The sequence below is a fragment of the Syngnathus scovelli genome, chromosome 4 (assembly GCF_024217435.2).
Source record: "Syngnathus scovelli strain Florida chromosome 4, RoL_Ssco_1.2, whole genome shotgun sequence".
Lineage (NCBI taxonomy): Eukaryota > Metazoa > Chordata > Actinopteri > Syngnathiformes > Syngnathidae > Syngnathus > Syngnathus scovelli.
Window position 1 is genome coordinate 12,713,600 of NC_090850.1, and position 19,410 is coordinate 12,733,009.

The 19,410-nt window shown below is 39.4% G+C and overlaps 1 protein-coding gene and 1 long non-coding RNA gene across 2 annotated transcripts; one reads left to right on the top strand and one right to left on the bottom strand.

The window, feature by feature from the left end:
- Positions 1–496: 496 nt before the first annotated feature.
- LOC125967465 (uncharacterized) lies at positions 497–17,256 on the bottom strand. Its single transcript, XR_007480736.1, has 3 exons — positions 17,119–17,256; positions 15,049–15,126; positions 497–3,794 (listed from the first exon to the last, which is right to left on the bottom strand). It is a non-coding gene; the product is annotated as an uncharacterized lncRNA (long non-coding RNA).
- fgf7 (fibroblast growth factor 7) lies at positions 12,620–18,011 on the top strand. The gene is made up of 4 exons (XM_049718602.1): positions 12,620–12,876; positions 13,053–13,645; positions 17,152–17,258; positions 17,348–18,011. The coding sequence occupies exons 2-4, from the start codon at positions 13,360–13,362 to the stop codon at positions 17,561–17,563; spliced, it is 609 nt and encodes a 202-aa protein (XP_049574559.1). The 5' UTR covers positions 12,620–12,876; positions 13,053–13,359; the 3' UTR covers positions 17,564–18,011.
- Positions 18,012–19,410: the final 1,399 nt, after the last annotated feature.

Genomic DNA, 19,410 nt, shown 5'->3' on the forward strand with positions numbered 1-19,410 from the left:
TATGAAGTGCAAACACGTCCAGTCAAGGCAACACAGGGCAGTAGAAAGTCCCTGCTGATGAGATAATGCATGGCAATCTATCAGCTGCCCCTTTCTTATTCTGTCATGTTTTAATTATGATTGTCAAAAGTGAAATAAAATCATTGCCCCACCTGTGCCCTACTTCTGTAAAACTTGTAAAAACAAGCATGATGGCATCCTTCAAATATTCTGTCTTTACCCTTGAGCTATTATCTTCTCCTCGTTTATCACATTTGTTCTGTCCGATTTATTGTCAGTGTCATTTGCGCAGGAGTGATTTATGATATTAGAACAACAGGTCATATTTATTAATTTATTCCCAAAATGACAATAAAATAAATATTTGTTACCCTTTGTTGTTATTCTGCATTTCTGTGTGATCCGCGAGTTACACAACGGATGATGCGCGTTACACAACGGATGATGCAGACTGTTAAGTCATCATCTTGCACGTTTACTTTAGTAATAGAAAGGGGAAACTTCCACAAATATACGTTTGTATCTTTATTGGGGTAAAGGTCAATCGAAGCACAAGCGGTGACGCAGGTACAGTGTCAACAACGCAGGCAGGCAGCATTAGACCTATTTGCCCAGCATGTCTCTTATCCCAGCAGTCAAATTAAAGATATCACATTCATCCATTAAGTTCCGCTTTGTTTACGCCTCTACTCGTGATTCAGCCGCTTTGAGCTGAGGCTCTTAGCAAGGAGCCATGTGAGATTTTTCCAGCCGCTCGCAAATAGTAACTTTCCATTGCGAAAGGTTCACACCGAGATCGCATTGATATGTTTACGAGTGACATGTTAAATGGCACCAAATTACAATTTTGGCAAAGAAGGAAACCTTGAAATGGGAAGAAGACATCTTTATCACAGTGTGGCTCAATCTTTTTTATGTATGTATGTTTTGATACAGCAAGTGTCTGTGTGTGACTGCTTTCATACACACCCGTGACCATATCCATCCGGCAGCTCACTAATTGCTGAAATACATTGAACGCCTGAATATTTGTGGTTCGGCATTTCCTAGTTGCACTCACGTTTCTTCCCGTTCCGGCAACCAAACCATCTTCAATTTTGGAGGGGGGTTATGAGGCAAATATGAAAATGGTAAATTCCAATCCAGCTCAGGTGTGATATTTTTCAGTTCACAGCAAATACCTTTGCTGTGCGCTGAGATATGAGAGCAGTGCGCAATTGCGCAAGAGAGGAGCTTCGAGAAAACATTGACAGCCGGTATAGAAAATGCATGGATAGATTTCATACACACAGGTATTGATGACCTTTCTTAATTGAGGGTCGTATCGAAAGTAATTGATTCATGCATATTTGCCACCATAGAGGGAATATCTGCTCTGATGACAGACTGTATTTTACACACACATGCAACAGAGTATTGTGTATTTCTTCTGCCTTCAAAGAACAGGACGGGAAATTACATTGTTTTTTATGGTTAGTTTGGGGGTTTGTCATGAACTGCAGAGAGGGCCCAAGAACTTTAGAAGAGTCATATAATATACAAATCTGGAGGTTTACAATCTGTAAAGAATTAAGAGGCGACGGAGAAGCGGACTTACAAATGTCTCTGGGCATTTTTCCCACAACGGTGGGAATTCCATTCAGCCTCATCAGTCTGGAGTTGTTTACCCTCAAAACGTGGGGGCATGGTGCAGTAACTGTGTCAAAGTCAGTGTATGTGTGGCCAAATGAGAGTATCGAGTTTCGCGGGTTTGCCCGAGGATAGGACCTTTGGGGCGGAGTAAACATGATCAGACTCAATTTATTGTGTGGTCACTTGACAACTAGAAAATATCACCACATGCACGCAAATATAGACAAACACAGACACATGCACCAGGTTTTGAAAATTACAGCTTAGCATGCGAGCATTGAACAGATGGCTCGTCTAATGACTGTTGTGTACAGTGCTGGTGTGTGTGTCTTTGTGTGTGCGCGTGTGTTTGTGTGCGTGCACGTGTACTACTAGACCCCAACGCTTAAATCTGGCTTTCATTTGCTTTATGTCTTAACTGGCACTAGCTTGAATGACGCAGGTGGTTAGACGGGAAAAATAAAACAAAGTTGTATCGTGGTCTGCACTTGCTTTTCATGTGAAGGGAGGGCCTCATCACTTGTCGAAAGAGATCCAAAGTTTCTCATTCGTGGTGTTTAGTCCCTTTAATAGGTATCATTATCTGCTTAGTCCCAATGTTTGCATACCTTTTTTCTCTAACGGAGCATAACGAGATGAACGTTTTTTACTGCTAGTGACGAACAAATAATAATCCCCTGAGAAGAGCTTTCAAATGACATCAGTGTGATAGCGTGAGAATTGGGGGTAGACTGCAGAAGATCTGTTGTGATTGATGTCAGGGGATGATTGTTTTACGATGATCTCATTTAATGATGATCTAATTTTTAAAAATATATCACTTTACTCTCCTGTTCTTAGAGGGCTGTAATTCACCTTCATATTCGAATTAAACCCCCAATTCATAAATATATTCAGAATTATTATATGATTAGCTTACCTGATGACATAATGACTATTATACAAAATCCATGTGTTAAATAAAGAGTAAAACCAATATGTTTTTACTTAATTCTATATTTGTACAACTGTGTTGCTAAATATATTTCATATTCAGGCGGCAGACATATTATTTTATGAGTCATTGTGCAAACATTTAACCACAGAGGAGCAAATCAACCAGCTCCAGGAAAGTGTTCTGACTTGGCACACGCCTGGAATCTCCTGAACACTCATTTAATTGTTGACTTAACTGTTCCATCCATTATTAATGTTTTATTTTGGTCCAAGTAACACCTGGAAGCACGAGTTAGCTCAAGTTTTGACTTTCGATATGAGGTAACTCCGCAGTTCATCTCTCAGGGCAAACAAAGAAAATAAAGGTATACTTGATGTTGTCATCAGAACCACATCATTTGCTAACAGCAGAGATGAAAGTTACTCCACCGGATAATCTCTATGGGTCCTATTTTGGTAGACTGGTGCGGGTGCGCTCGGCATGAAAACAAGCATAACTTCGTGCAAGTCTATTCTAATATGTTTGGGGCTGTGTTGCGCCGCTCTGTGTGTTTCCACATCTTTCATTTTGGTGAGAAAAAGTAAGATGAAATTTTAGACTACCTAAAAGGAGGGCTATTGTGCAGCGCAGGTGGCGTAATGGGATTTTGTTGTTTTTGATTGCAGGCAAATGTAATATGTAGTAGATGTCACCGGATTTCATTCATAAATATTACAACTGTCCAAAAGTTTACAACTGCCCACGTAACATGCCGATTACATAATTCGCAAGGGGAGATCTTGCAGTTTACCTGCAATGACTCCAGTGAGACTATTTCTGTTTGTCTGTTCTTGAGTCTATTTCTCACAATAGCTTTATCTGACTTGTTTCCTACATCAAGTCTTAACACATGCCAAATGACATCTATTTTATAGAGCCAAACCAGCAATACAAATGAAACATTATATTAAGGCACACTCACATTTATACACTTTTACTTTTATTGCGGGCTTCTTTGAAGAGGCAGCAGTCAGCAGCTTGCTCAGTCTCCTTATGCGTGACCACACTTTTTGCAAATTGGTGGGTGGGTGTAGAATAGACAAAGAAGGGAGGTTTATGCGCAAGACCTTCTTTACCTTAATCCCGTCTTGCATGCAAAGGCCGGTGTTTCAGACAGGCACGAGGAGAACTTCAGATGGACTGATGGCCTCTCCAATTGCCTCACTTTGTGGGGGCGTCTTTGTTTCTGTGAAACCAAACACATCCACGTGAATGACATATGGGGAGCTGGCTGTAATTGAGCCGTCTGTCGGCCAAGGCCTGTTGAACTTCTGTTAGTCTCAATTCTCCATTTCGCACGATATTGAATTGATGGTACCGCCCCTGCTGTTGTGCCTGCACCATCCCAAAAGTCTATTCCATTGTCTTTTTGTGAGACAATTTGCTACAAGATGCTACAGTATACAGAGTGCACTTCGACCAACACAACTGTAATGACTTTTGGATTCTTAACTTGCCTGAATCTGTGCCAGATCTGAAAATGCAAGACTGCATAGTGAGACAGACTGGGAACCAAAAACTCTGTTCTGTGTAAAATGTTTGGATGGTTGAGTATATTTTCTCAATTGCTCTTCTACGTCAAATGACATACAGTAGAAGAGTTTGTTTACTTGGGGCACCATTGAAGTCGTTGGGTGAACCTGTAATGTCCAGAGTCAGACTATCTTAAGATCTTAAGTTCACTGTGTAATGTGTGCTTCCACAATTGATATCATTCATGTCACTTTTATTTTGTCTTGCTATTGTTAAGGAACTGCGATCAATAGGTGTCACTCCTTTGTAAACAGACAATGGCTCAATGGATTCTTGGCCACGTGCTCCTATGAAGGTGTGGTTGGTGTACAGCCATAAAATAGAAACAGTCTATAATAGTCTTTACCCGAGAACACACAAATTCAACTTGTCAAAATGTGTGCTTGAATGTGCTTTGAATATCATTAACAGCACAAACAAAACTCTGCAGGCGTCTAACCCCAAGTGGGATGCAAAATGTGTATGCCAGTTTGAAAGGGGCTTTGCAGGTGTTTCTTCAGCCCTAAATCTGCACTAAAGGGTGGTCTCTCTTAGCCAAGTGTTGCTTTGATTGGAAGCAGACATTTTGGGGGTTCGTTCTATGCATAACTACTGTACAATAGTGATTTACAGGTGTGTAATATACGCAAAATTCTCACGCAACGCAAGATACGACTTGAATAAAAGCACATTTTGAAACAGGCCTCCCTGCCCTTAATAGGTTAAATGGTGTCATCCCCCCCTCCCATTTGGCTAGGACTGTTTATTTTGTGTCGCCAATGTCCTCTGTGACTAATATAAAAAGAATGTTTGACAAGACAATAAAATTGTGTTTCCTGGAGTGATAAAGTTGTAACGCCTCACCCCCTAATTCAGGGGTCATATGATAAACGCAGACAATTGATCGTTTCTTGTATTTTAAAATATTATCGGAAAGTGTCTCTGTCATAGTAGCAGGAACAGATGCAATACAAAAATACTATCCATGACCAGAATACATGTCATTAGTTATTGTTAAGTATCCAATTAGAGTAGTAATTGCTTTCTCAATATCGGAAATATCGGAAAAAAATATCGGAAGAACAAAATTCCATGAGGGCTGTAGCCAGATTATTATCAGGAAGATTGTGGTTCATGGTCACACATTAACCCCAGAAATATGGCAAACATTTTAAAACAATCACTATTGACAGGTAGCACCTGTCATGCGTGTCTTTGCAGCGTGGGAGGAAACTGGAGCACCCGGAGAAAACCCACGCAGGCACGGGGAGAACATGCAAACTCAACACAGGAAGGCCTGGAATTAAACCCTGTACCTCTGAACTGCGAGGCTGACGTGCTAACCAGTACTTCACCATGCCGCTGAGTTGTAATATTTTACTCCAAGATGTAAACTATTGTTTCTGTGTGCTCCAAAGCATAATGGCAAGTCAAGCAAATGTTATATATGACTAATTCTCAGCAACAGATGTCACTGGTAAACAGAAACAGATGTCTGTCTCCCTTTGGTTCAACCATTTGCTTTGTTCAGGCAGACAACAGCAGCACGCTGTGAATTAGAAACTACAACAAGGAAAAAAAGATTATGGTATCAAACTAATGATAATCTGTTCCTGATATCCATTTTCAAGTACACTAATATTCATTAAACAGTATTTTTCCTGTATTTGAGTATTTTTATGAAATTATATATTTCTTAAACATTTTTTAGCACTGCTTTTAATGAGACCCCCAAAACGTCATGTTTTTCAACATGGCATTATCAAAGACAGCAAGGCATTTGCAACTGTTTTGATTGGACAATCATATTTGTAAAACTAAGACCCAGACACATATGTGGACCGAAAATATTGTAGATTTGTGAATAATATTAAATTTACCAAATTATGTAATTATGCACAGCGGTTCCGGGTTGATGCCAACTAAATTATTCTTGCTCTCAGTTAAGCTGCAATCCCCTTTGAAAAGTAGTCAATCCAAATAGAATTACGCTATCACATGGATGTGTACCTTTTAGTGAATGTACAACAAGAACTCATTTGATATTTACGTATGTTATGAAAATTGGAATTGTGGGTGTAGGATGTAGTTGCCTTTTGCCAACGTCATCTGGCATAGGTTCCAACTCCCCATGAAATAGCTGGAAGGGTTTTGAAAATACAACACAACAACACTGTGTCTTATTGGGACTTTTCATAACACATTGCACACATTCCGTTGAGGAATTGAATGAATGGTTAGAAAAATGTTCACTAAAGCCAGGACCAGTAATTACTATGAAAAGATTAAGTAAGCAGTAAAACGAATCATGCTTCAGAAGGAATTTTAATGGACTCTGCCCTGTTCATGTCATGCGCTGTGAATTTTTTTTTTACTGAAATTATCTTTGCACCTCATTTTCAGATGTATGTCATCGTTATTTTCTCGAACCAACAATGGTCATACGTACAGTATTTTTTAGTTTTGTAATGAAGTAGCTCAAAGCTTTGTGACATTTCTGGTGTGATGTCAGCAGTGTTTCCCTGTGACAGGTTACCATTCAACTTTGATTTTTCTGGATCTCATGTGAGAGGCTGCCTCAGAATCTTCTTAATCCCAAATTTCCCTGTTGACGGTTGCCTTTCCTGGCTTTGTTCGAGCTTGGGACGGGCACTGAACTGAGGCTTGATTTGATGTCCAATTAATCTTTTGAAAAGTTCAATTCAAATCAGTCATTTGTCACGAAATGTTTGTGAGTCTGATTTATAAAATGACATATCGTCATACAGTTTGTCACACGTACACAACACTTTGTAAAACAGTCATGTTGCTCATTATGGGATTGCCCACCAATGCTCGCAGGCTTCATAGCGGCCTCATTAAGCGCGCCATTTAGCCAAGTGAAGCCACACATGACTCTTTTCAAGTCAATATAGTTACTACTCTTTATGCGTTTGAACCTCTCGAGTCTTATTATCACTGCACCCCGCAGTCTGAAACCCCCTTGTGTTTTACAGTTGTTAAATGCACCACCACAATTAACTACAGCATATTAACAGCATGCAATTTGTTGGTCTTTTTTGAAAAGCATGTGCGAGTTGGGCCTGGATGGGGGAGGTGGGGGGTGTTTCAAACAATCTGCATGCCAGCTGAGTGAAGAAGCACACGCATGACGTTTTTGTAAGAAGACGTTCAAGAAAGAGGAGCGGGACTGAAAAGGAAACACAGCCACTCAAATGACGCTAAGACATTCATCTGGAAGCATTTTGTATCAAAGAGAAAGTTACAGTGGAACACTAAATGCCCATGACAGCAATCTCCTCCAGTTCAAGTTCACATCTTCCCTTTAACAAAGTAGTCTTTCAATAACAAAGCTCGACTATGTTGAGTCATTTAATAATATTGGATTTAAATGACAGTCCAAAAACACAGCAATGACTCTTCTTAGTCAACAAAGAAATTCATCGCGCATGAAAATATGTACGACTCGGAAATTCAGAATTGTAACCAACAGAAAACATATATAACTTTTTTAAAACAGACTATTTATATTTCTTGTAACCAGTACCAGTATGTCCTTAAAATACATTTACAACTTTTTTTTTTCATAATGTTTTATAATGTTTACCTTGATTTAAACCTTTTCAGTTCACGCAATCTCTTCAAGGCCATGGGAGAAAAAAAACAAACACAAAAAACGCCCCTTCTTTGGGGTCAGGTATTATTAGGAAACGCAAGAGTTTGTACAATACTGGTAACACCTCCCAGTAAGATGAAGCGCTGCTGTAACCTCAAACCATGCCCATATTACAATTTTACATCCCTCAAACTGTCAATCAAAACAGCTCTTATATAGTATTTATTGTATCATTGTGTGGTTAGCCAACTATGTTGTATTGTAAAAATTCTTAAAAATATGTAAAAAAGATGATACAAAAGCCGCACCGGTCATCCGAGCCCATGATTACAAACAGTCGCAGACTAAAGTTTACTGTAAGTAAATGATTCACATATGCTAGTGTTGAAAATGTCATCTTATTTAGAAACTCCTGCCACAAATAAATTAAAACGGCATCAACTATACCCAAATTACAAAGTAAACAAGTCTAATTGCGAAATTATACAAAATGGCCTACATGGTTGCAAACAATCTATTGTCTTGTGGTTGACCTCTGTTCTATTCATATTTGGGGGGGGGAATCATCCTCTCGAACATCCACATTCTCTTTTTTTATTTAGTTTTCTCTCTAGCTCTAATTATCTGGTTTCTCTTTGTTGCAGAATGTTGGTTTGTGTGCAAGGGTCAATTGTCAAGTGTGAGTCCCTGACTGTACTCTGTAATTGTCCAGTTCGGTCGAGTCAGGGTCTATGTGGCAGGACTTGCACGATAAAGCCATGTACTGTTTGCCAAGCATTCGTTGAACAAAAATATCCTGGCCAAAACAGCATATTGTACACTCATTGCTTAGAATTATAAAATGAAAGTTAATGTCCTTTTTTTTTTTTCTTTGGAAGAGCACACTTGTTTATGACCCGTGTGTTGATACAAGAAAGGCTTCTTGTACATGAACAGATATGGTGAGCAGTTCAGAGCGAGATCCCTGACAGCTGTTCGTGCATTAAATTGGATCAGGGTATTCCCGACAGCTAAACACAACACCACATTTAATAAGTCCAATTACAACCAACCTAATGCACCGCCTGCAGCCATTTGACATTCATAACTTGTTAATGTTAACTCATTCCTCTTCAGGATATTTAACATCGTGATCTTCTGAGGGCAAAATGTCTTTGATCTTTGTACATCATTTTAAAGATATAGTTGAAGTTGTTATTTTTATTTTTATTACTGCCGAGGCATCAATAAACAAGACTTACCTTGGTTTGCTATTTCACAAATTCACCTTTGTCATTTTTTTAACGATTTAACACATTCACCAAAATTGTTTGAACCGTACATTTCACTGACTATATTTCACACATTACACCCAATTGTTCACTCAAAGGAGACAGTAAAAGATAAAGTTCATGCCCCAGATCAGACAGATGCTGAAGGGTCAGGCTGAGGTGCGACCATGTGTTATTTTACTGCGCTAACACCCAGGAAGAGGCGCTTCAAAGTGTGCAACCTCGTGTGTACTTATGTCCTGTGTAAAAATCCTGCTGTCACACGCCAACCTGCATTATTGCTTTGTCCAAATTCTGAGTGAAGCTCAGTATTGTTGTACAAAACTGGTGTGGCAAAAATAACCAAGTGTATTTTTTTGTGATATTAAAACCAATTTGTGAGGCTGAAATGCTTGAAATGTGAAAATATTTGTGTGGCTTCTGCCGCCAATTGACCTTCAGCTCTTTACTCACACATTTTGTTGTCTCTCATCTAGTTTAATGTAATTCCTCTTTGGCGGCCGCAGTCAATCTGCTCTCAATCGCTTATTGTAAGTGTAAAATTTAGCTGCCAAGTTGTTAACTGGAAGCAGTCGTCGTTCTCACGTTAGGCCCTGTAGATGCTTTTCTCTAGCTGAGATTTAAGTGTAAAACTAATTTAAAGCTATGCACAACAACCCGCCCCCCCCTCTTGTCTTTGTAATCTTTCCTTTTTTTCCTCTCAAATTCTGTTGAAGCTTGGTAGTGTTTTAAATAACAATTTTTATTAGACTATAGACCCCTTTCAAGGTTTATAAAAGATGTGAAGTCATTTTTGGGGTGTGCCTAAACTAGAATCAAAAACATCCAGCGCGCTTGCTTGAAAACGCCGGTTTGCATATTTCAATAGGAATGGACATGAAAAAGGGTCATTTAAGTGAATGTGAGTAAAGTTACTCTCCGCAACCATAAATATTACTTTAAAAAGTTGACTCTAATTGATGGGATAATATTCACGCCCCTTACTCACTGGATGGCCAAACATTTACACTAACCTTCAAGAAAAAATGCCTATAAATCATTAGAAGCCTAACTACATCTAGAATGGACATGTTTAAGATTTACATAACTTGAGTGACGTTTGCCAACTTTTGTGTTTGCGTATCTCCTCAAATGTCAAAATATTCTCTTCTTTAGAAACCTTTTGTAACTGCGTATTTTAGAAATATAAACAACAATTTACGTCATTACTGACTTGTATAAGAGTCAAGCATGCAATTTCTCGGTATGAGTCAATAAACAAGACCGTTTGTAACTTCTGATTTGATTCGCCTTGCTTCACGGTTACTCTTATAAAACAAAACTAATTTGCTGCAACCCCCTGTCTGTTTAAAAATGGTGTTATTCTGTCTGCGTGTGTTTACATGTCAGTTATTTTTAGTTGGCGCTAATGTTGTGAGCCTCCGATCCCAAGAGATCCCCAATTATCATAGAATTTAGAAAGCAAAAGCTGAACCCCAACAGTCTAAAATGGTGCTACGAATAGACAGACCCTGAGATCATTAAGAGAGTATTGCAAGGAGACACTGTTGGAGGCTGATGTCTCTGCAGTAATTGTGGAAATGATCATGAATTGTGGACAAGGCTTTGAGGACTAACTCTTGGGGATTCTTAAGTGGGTCATAATTCACAAAGCAAATATTGTCATGCCTCATAAGAAATAAAAACTACATGATTGTCATTCAGCCTTCTAGTGGGTTGAATTAAGACAAATGTTCAAAGAGCAAAGTTGCTGGCAAAAAAATTCTATGCAGTAGACAAATTACAAAAATGTGTTTGTGGTGTGCAGCCTACTGGAAGCAAGATTCCAAGAATGCAATGGGAGCTTACTCTGAATTTGGAACTGAGACGGGAATGAAGTGAGCTTGTGAGATTGCGTATTGCACTGCAATGATCCTTCTCTGGTTTCAGTATCAGCATACAAAACAAAGGAAGCCACTAAAATCATTCCATATTCTCAGCAGTGGCGATTTGTGCGAGACCCCCCCCCCCCATTGTCATGAATATCTTGATTGCCACGTCTGTTCTCAACTGCTCCATGCCTCTAATGACAATTAGTGCATTCTAAGAAGCCAGACCCAAACGTAACTTTCACTTTAATGAGAGCAGAGGTTAACTTCCCCTTTGTGCTTCTAATTGCTGAGATGTTTGCAAGAGAAAAAAATGGTTCTACTTTAACTTAAGGGCAAGACCGTTGATGTCGTGGTATGGATTCCTTACCAATCAGGGGACTCACGTTCTACCATAATCTCAAACTTCTTTGATGGAATTAGGCATGCTCTGCAGCAATTTTGGTTTGAGTTTGTCGGCAAACTTACACACTTTCTAAATCTTGCATTTATGGGAGGATTGTCACTGCCTACAGTTTCAAAACGGGTCTCCTTGAGGACCCATTGAGTCTGGGAAAGAGGGGGGAACAAAATCATTGATGATTAGAAAGGTTCCTTTGGCAAGGTAATGTTTTTCTTGACCAGAAAGTGTTAAATGATCAGGCAATTGTGAGGAGCCATGAGTTGTCCTATCACCTCTTCTTGTGTACTAAACGGACCAAATCTGCAGGATCACTTTGTAGGTGTACTGCTTGAAAAAGGAAAGCTCAAAATCTGGGCATGAAATATATCTGTTGTGAAACAAGTCCTGGAATTTCCCTAACACATACCCCAGAGCACCAGTGGAATGTCACAGGCAAAAAAATAAAATAAAGGGCCTTTTCTAATATGCCCAATCAGAATTTAACACTGATGTGTACGCATTGTACAATCTCACTGAGAATTAGACATGAGATATTCAGCCATCCAGGATGAACAGAACTTTTGATCCACTTGCCCACAAGAGGAGCCTTGACTGATATAAAGTGGGACTTTTTTCGAACAGCCTACAGCAAACATCCCATCAACGGACGGAAAGAAAAATCTCAATAGCAAATCTCATCAGAAATGAGCGTTTCGTCTATGAAGTGAAATGTCCAAGTGCATGGACTGGAGTGTGAACTGTCTCTAAGGTGATTTAAGGGACAGACGAACTGGCCGGAGAGACACCTAATAGATCAGATCTTTACGACCGTTAGTTAAGAGATGAGAAGGAGACCTGCTGCAGCCAGAAGTCCAACTCTTTCAGGTTTGCAGCCCTGACCTCTCCAGGGGAGCGTGTCATTCGGGGGCCATATAAACTTTTGAAGTATCCCCACTTGCAAGTAAATGCCAGTAAGGCAATAAATTGTGACGTTAAATACAAACACGAACAGCAAAGGCGTACACGACCCCTGACACTCGCCTGATTACTGAGCGGTTATGTCTTCTGTTTTCTCCCCTTGGATGGATACCTGCCAGCCATAACTTGTTTTTCTACACACAATAAGAAGGAACGCCGACGCTCATCTTTGAAGCGCTTTCACGTCAGACGGTAAATCCTTTCCAGGGATTTGATTTGACAAAGAAAACAACAGTAAGAGTCGCATTTCAAACGCAACTGCGGCGTAAATAGAAATAAATCCCTGTGGCATTTAAAAACAAAAAACAATTGAAAGGCAAGCTGTTGCTATGAGAGGCTGCTATTTAGTTTATAGCTCCCTCTCACGTTTTGAGTGTGTGAGACAGCGAGAGGCTCGCGGAGGGTGTTCCTCCCTTGCATCACAGCCAGGGACAGCTGACTGGTTGGGTTGTAATTGCTCTCAAGTGAGGGCAGCGGGAGACATTTATCTCAGCCACAGCGGAGGATGCACACGCACAGTGAGTCTGCCAGGAGCAGGAAGCATCCATTGGATTAGACACAAACTCGCAGCTCTTTCTACTGCTTTGAGGTGTTAGCACCCAAATTGGTGCTGCAAGGGATTACAACTCCTTTCATCACATGTAAGTCATTCTTTTTTTTTTTCCCCAGCAGTGACATAATGTAGCACGTTGGCACATGCTTGTCATATTACACCAAGCAATTGTATATTTATTGACGAGAATTTTTGCTTTAGCACATTGTGTCTGAGAGAATATCGAGGATTCAATTCCTGACATGTTATGATGTTCTTTGATAGACTTATGGTCTCGGGGATGGAGAAGACAATATGTTGCATCACTGAAGATTAAAAAAAAATCCCCATACAACAAAACCACTGGACGCCATCTCCTGTTCTCCAGCCTTTTTGAACTCCAACCAACTTTCAGAAGTGTTCCCTCCACAAGTAGTCTGACTTGGGCCTCCCTGCTGCAAGAACACGGACCCTGAGGTCGCAACCGGAGCGACGAGAGTTCAAGGGGGTTCACTTGGGCTGAGGGATAGCGCACAGATCTCGTCTCCCGTTTCAGTATGTTTTTCATTGATCCCCACTGCATTGTATTATAATGCGCAAATGGATGCCGACATGGAACCTTCCAAATTTGTTCTCGGGACTCTACCTGCATGCAGTCTTCCTATTCAGCAGTGTGTGTGTGGCCTACAGTGACTGCACTCCAGCGCAACTCGCTGCCATCATGAACTGTTCGAGACACGAGCGACACACCAGGAATTATGACTACATGGAGGGAGGAGATGTACGGATCCGACAGCTATTCAGCCGCACTCAGTGGTTCCTGACAATTGATGACGAAGGCAACATCAGTGGGACTCAAGACCTAACCAATTGTTACAGTAAGGATGAATATTTTTTCACTTAGTATAATACAAACTTAATCTTCAATCTAAGAGCAGCATTCAGACAAAACATTCTAACTTGGGCTCCCCACAAGACCAAATGATGTTTATTGACGTTATGTGTGCTGATTTGATTTTGCATGCTGCTTGACAGATAAGAGGATGATTTAAAAAAATGTCGTCTAAAGTTTTAGATGTTGAATTTTGCACAAATATATTATATTTCTCACATTATATTTCAGTGGTGGCAGAATGTGCAGGCTTGTGATGCGTGGACTACGTTGAACCCTTCATCTGTACATTTTGTTAATAAGGCAATTGTGTGCAGTAAAAAAAAAATCACAAGACCACAAGAGAACATTCATCAAATTGAAGTGTGATGATGCAAACTCAGGAGTTTGAGTCAGCCCTTGGCATTTTACTGTTGTACACAGAAATAAGCCATTTCAAACAAAACTTTTACTGATTAAGTTTTTACACAAACATGAGGTCTCCTTTTCTATATATGAATATATAATATATGTATATTCATTATCAATGCTGTTAATGTAGGGAAGATGTGGCATGAACTTAATACTGGGTGATAATCTCATGAATTTGTGACTGTAAAGGAGGACTTTATCATCATCCCCATCCCTAAAAAAAAATAATTGGGGAGATGTGTGAGCTGTAACTTTTCAAACTTGCCACTTCAATCACTTTCTAAGCATCTAATTAGACTATGCTGATGTCATCATATACTCACCTGGTATTTGAGGATTGCTAAATAATAGTATGCTGTGATGTATTTACCAGAAGGTCATAGACATTTATTCATCTGGTAGCAGCATTGATATTCATCAGTATTCATGCTTTCATTTTCATTTATTCTGCAATTTTTAAATGCCGCCAGTTAAAATGTGCTACGACAAATGTAAAAAAAGTCAGTACTGTTCGTTTCCGCTACGTAAAGGGCCTTTGACCTGTGAAGGTGGCTGGAAAAAAAGTTACCTACAGTTTGTGCAGCCACTCGCCAGAGTGACAGCGGTAAAACAAAGCAGGTTGTGTTGGTGGCAGCCTGTCAAACCATAACAAGACTGTCAGGAAGTAAAATGAAGGTCTGGTTGAAAAGTGCGTCTGACCTTGCACTCACACACTCACACTCGCGCATTTGTTCTGCCTGATTTACTCTCCCCAAAACATATTGTGAAAAGCGGCTTTGGATAAATGACAGGCTCCAAAACAGAACCTCCTGACAGGACAAATTTCAGTAATATGTATGAACTAAATGTTGTCAGTAATCACTAGCTGTGGTGGATCCAAATAAGAAACAGTGTCTGGTCAACACTGTGTGAAGACTTCTGAATATTTGTAATTCTGCTGTGATATTGTATTTTTGAGGACTACTGCAGGGTACTCACGGATGTTTTGAGACGTTATCGTTTCCTCCTATCTGACATCGCAGCTCTGGCTGGAATGTTGGTATGACAGCAGAAGAGCTAAGAAAGAACAGGAAAGATGTTTGTGTAATGGCTGGCGACAAAATAAAGCAACAATGATTCAGCCTTTTGTGCACGCAAACACAGAGACATTTAACGCATAAGCCTTTGATTCAACAAGCAGTGTACAGTAAACTTGAAAGTGTAGTAAAGGCATTGTTGCATACAAAACAATAAGAAACAAATGAAACCACAAAGTGACACTGCACTGTTTTGTTTCCTACATTCCAGACTGGAAGCATGCCTGTGGTGCATGTTTTACAACTTTTTTGTTTTAAACATTTCCAAGAGCCCCTATTGTTATTTAAGTAGCTAATTTGCTGTCTGGCAGTTCCGTTGGGATTCCAGGAAAAAGACACACACTACAGCAATCAATATATACAGATTTACAAATAAAAACACATTGTATTGTAAACGCAAACACACACACACACATATACATATATAAAGTACACACTCATTTTCCTGGAAAAAAAAAACAGTGCGTACTCCAAAAAACAAATAAAGTGATGTAACACTTAAGATAGCAGCTGGTTTCATTTTGAACAAACTAGTAAACAGTAATTGTCAGCACATACACATTAAAGTGAAACTCCATGGGCAGCGCTTATAGTGAGTTTGCAGCAAATATGATTGTGATTGCAAGAAAAAAAAAAAAGCACACATTCCGCTGCCAGGTTGATTTAAGAAAAAGTAAACCACAAAAGGCCAAACATGAATGTTATGTATAATCTAGATTGCGGTGAGAGCGAAGAATGAAAAAATATACCATTGGTGTCTGGGACAACTTAATAATATGTGCTGCATTTAAAGCCTCAATCGAAATACTAATGTAGGCAATGAGGATGATGTTTCGGAATGGGGCAAAAAGATGAGTTACATTACTTTTTACAGTCAGTCCATTCAAATTACGCAAAACAGCATTGCAGTAGAATGCCCAAATATGTACCAATCGATGAAACTGGCAAATCTGAGTTTTTTTTAAATGAATGACAAATGTGACTACCGTTCCTGCATCAAAATGATACAGCATACAGTACAAGTGTTTCATTTTTGCACAGTAGACCTAACTCTTAAACTGTCACATATACAGTCATAGGACCAGCACGTACATACTGTGAGAACATGACATTATGCTTTCGGACAATACAAATATATTGAAGCTATCCCACTATTGAAATGAATAAGAATTAAAAAGTAAAAACGGTGTAAAAAGGTCTTCAAATAAAGATGAAGAATTTTGGGACTGCCTACATGACATGTTTTGATGTCTGCTCAGCAGGCACTCAAGGGGCAGCAATGGTGAGCCCAAGAGTGCCGAGCATAAACAACATTCCAAGATTGGGAGACTGTCATCTGTTTATTTACCACAACAATAAAGGTTGTTAAATAAATATCCATGACAGTACCAATCAAAAATGATCATTATTACCTTTTTAAAGGTAGTTAATAGATCTTCAATCGGTTCCATAAATACTTATTGAAGTGCACAACCGAAACGTTGAGTATTGTATTGCAGTCATAAACTGGCTTTTTGTTCAACTTCACCATCAAATCTCTGATGCTTAACATTCACAGTACATGTTGTTTTTGCTGTCAACAAAATCTCCAGATGAGTGTACTGCATACACTGACATTAATCACTTGTTTAAATAAAAAAATAAAAAATAAAAAGTAAGGCACGCATGTGCGTACTCCCGCAATTTTCAAGAGCAGGTCTTGACTATAGCGTGCAAAGCTCACTCAAGAAGGTTAGTTTTCTAAACCCTGTGGGGAATGAGCCCTAATCTGTCTCCCATATGTGCTATGCCATATAAATTGGGGCTTGTGTAAAGGTCAAGAAGGTCAACTAACAATTTTGAATGAAACCAGAGAGGCCACGTTCTCATTAACCACAGGAACTTCAATCTCCTTCTGATAATGAAGACAAATGTTGTTGGGGTGGAGGGGCGCAAGTTCTGGAGAGAAGGCTGGATATCAACATCATCTTACCTGTTCTATTCTATGTCTGCATTTGTCTGATAGGCATCCTCGAGATCAGGACAGTGTCCGAGGGCGGCATACTGGCTATCAAAGGCATAAAGAGTCAGCATTACATCTCCATGAACAAAGCAGGACAGCTGCAAGGAAAGGTAAATGTCAACGTCAAAGCATACAATTGCACAACAATCACAACAGCACGTGGCTCAATTCAAGTTGCCCTTCTTGTGACCCTTTACAGAGGACCTACAGTGAAAACTGCAACTTCAAAGAGGTTTTCCTAGAAAACTACTTTAATGCTTACTCCTCGGCAAAGTGGACTAAAAATGGCAAAGAAATGTTCATAGCACTGTCTCAGAAGGGACGGCCCATGCGGGGGAAGAAGACGAGGAGGGAGCACGTCGCGTCGCACTTCATCCCCATGAAATGCAGGGAAGAGGAGAGGAGGGCGGACTGAGACTGGACTCGCTCTGTGTACCAATTCACTTAGCAAATATGTTAATGGGCATATAAACTCATCCCTAGCTATGCACCACTCTTCTCAAGACTACCATCAGGTTTGACAGTTTAAGATTTGCAGTCTTTCAAACCATATCATTCCTGTGGCGCAAGAGAACATTTCCTCAAACCAACATCCTCATAAAGTCCAACATTTTGCAGGCAATATTCCCAGAGACGGGCTCCTATTTTCCCTTCTTGTTGATTGATATAATGGCCATGTGTCCCAATACCTTTGTCCAAATCACATGTGTTAGCTGGTATAACAACAAACCAATACCTTTAAATATCTTGTCTTCAAACAACACTACTCAAACACAGACAAGTGGTTTGACTTGCATCACCTGCTTTTTACACCACAATTCAATATTATTATTTTATTAATAAATATTATATTTCTTTATAAAGGTTTCCTGTTATTTCTTATTTCTTACTCATACCATTGCTCACACAATGACACACACGAGTGCATGCAAAATAGATGAACTCGTAAAGTGCACTAAATGACTAAGTCAAGACGACAGCTTAATTCAAATAATTTAAGTTGTTTTAAATTATGGACATTTTGATATCAGACTGGATCTGTTTCTATGAAACAGAATCGTCTTTTAAACACTATGCTTCAACATAAGGGCATTTTTATGAAGATAGATGTTTTGTTTACAAATAGTTGTTTCTCTGGAATAGTTTCCCACGCACCCAGTGTGATAGTAAACGGCAAATCTTTACTTAACTACCTCAGTGCAACTAATCGACATAGCATCGGCAAATCATCTGCTCATGACATGACAGTTGTCTTTGGCAAAGATGTGTCATTTTCGAGTGACTGCTGAAACGTTACCACATCAAACCCAAAAGGTAAGCAGATCTGCAATATTTGCACCAATTAGCATTCACTAACGGCGCATACTTAAATATTTGAAAAGAATTGTTGACGTGGGCACAGGGTTCATTCAAATTTGGTGATGTGTTCACTGCTTGAGTTTGCTCTTCTCTTAAGACTCTGGACTTAAGAACCAGCCAACTGGCCTCGTATGAGAGTGTGTCTGAAGTTTTGACTGTTAGACTTGAAATTGACTTGAAACTTGAATCTGAAACTCGATGTCATATTAAAGGTATTTTACTATTTGCACTCCACAGTAAAATACACAGCCAAAAAGTCCATGTTCCATTTCTTTGGAGCGACACGTGTATTTGATTATGTTTAAGTTTTTAGTCCACGTATTCTTAAGAATGTACCGTACATTAGCAACAACATGTATGATATTGACTTGCCATTTGATGAGAAGTGAAAGACAAAGGGAACATTTCAAAACCCATCAAACCCCTTTTTTAATTATTCTATCACTTATTTCAGCACTTTATAAAAACAAATCTACATTTCTCCGGAGGTATTAAAACAATTTTTACCCCAGATTAGTCAAAATAATCCAATAATGATAATGCTAGATAACAATTCAAACACTTAGCAAAGAAACATTTGGGAAATCATGATGACACGTCCAAAAAAAATGGATAAACCAATGACAGTATAATCCAATCACGTGGTGTTTTAATGTAATTTGAATTCCTCTGAGTTTCGATGATGACCACAATAACAGACATATTAGCAGAGTTCCCACACTTTCCAATCTCATTCATGCATGAACACGCACGGACGCACACACAGTTTTAACTCTGTGGGCTGGGTGCACATCTGGATCCCTTGTCAGATACAGACTGTCAAATTGAGAGAACAAACCCCCTGGAATACATCTGACCCAAACAACATGGGAGCAAGGTAAAGCTGCCTGCCAAGTCACGCAA

What these genes read in the sequence shown, in the direction of transcription:
- fgf7 (XM_049718602.1), top strand. Translation starts at nt 13,360, where the DNA reads ATGCGCAAATGGATGCCGACATGGAACCTTCCAAATTTGTTCTCGGGA. An exon ending in AGACCTAACCAATTGTTACA is followed by an intron (nt 13,646 to 17,151) that starts GTAAGGATGAAT and finishes TTTGTCTGATAG; the next exon opens with GCATCCTCGAGATCAGGACA. An exon ending in CAGGACAGCTGCAAGGAAAG is followed by an intron (nt 17,259 to 17,347) that starts GTAAATGTCAAC and finishes GACCCTTTACAG; the next exon opens with AGGACCTACAGTGAAAACTG.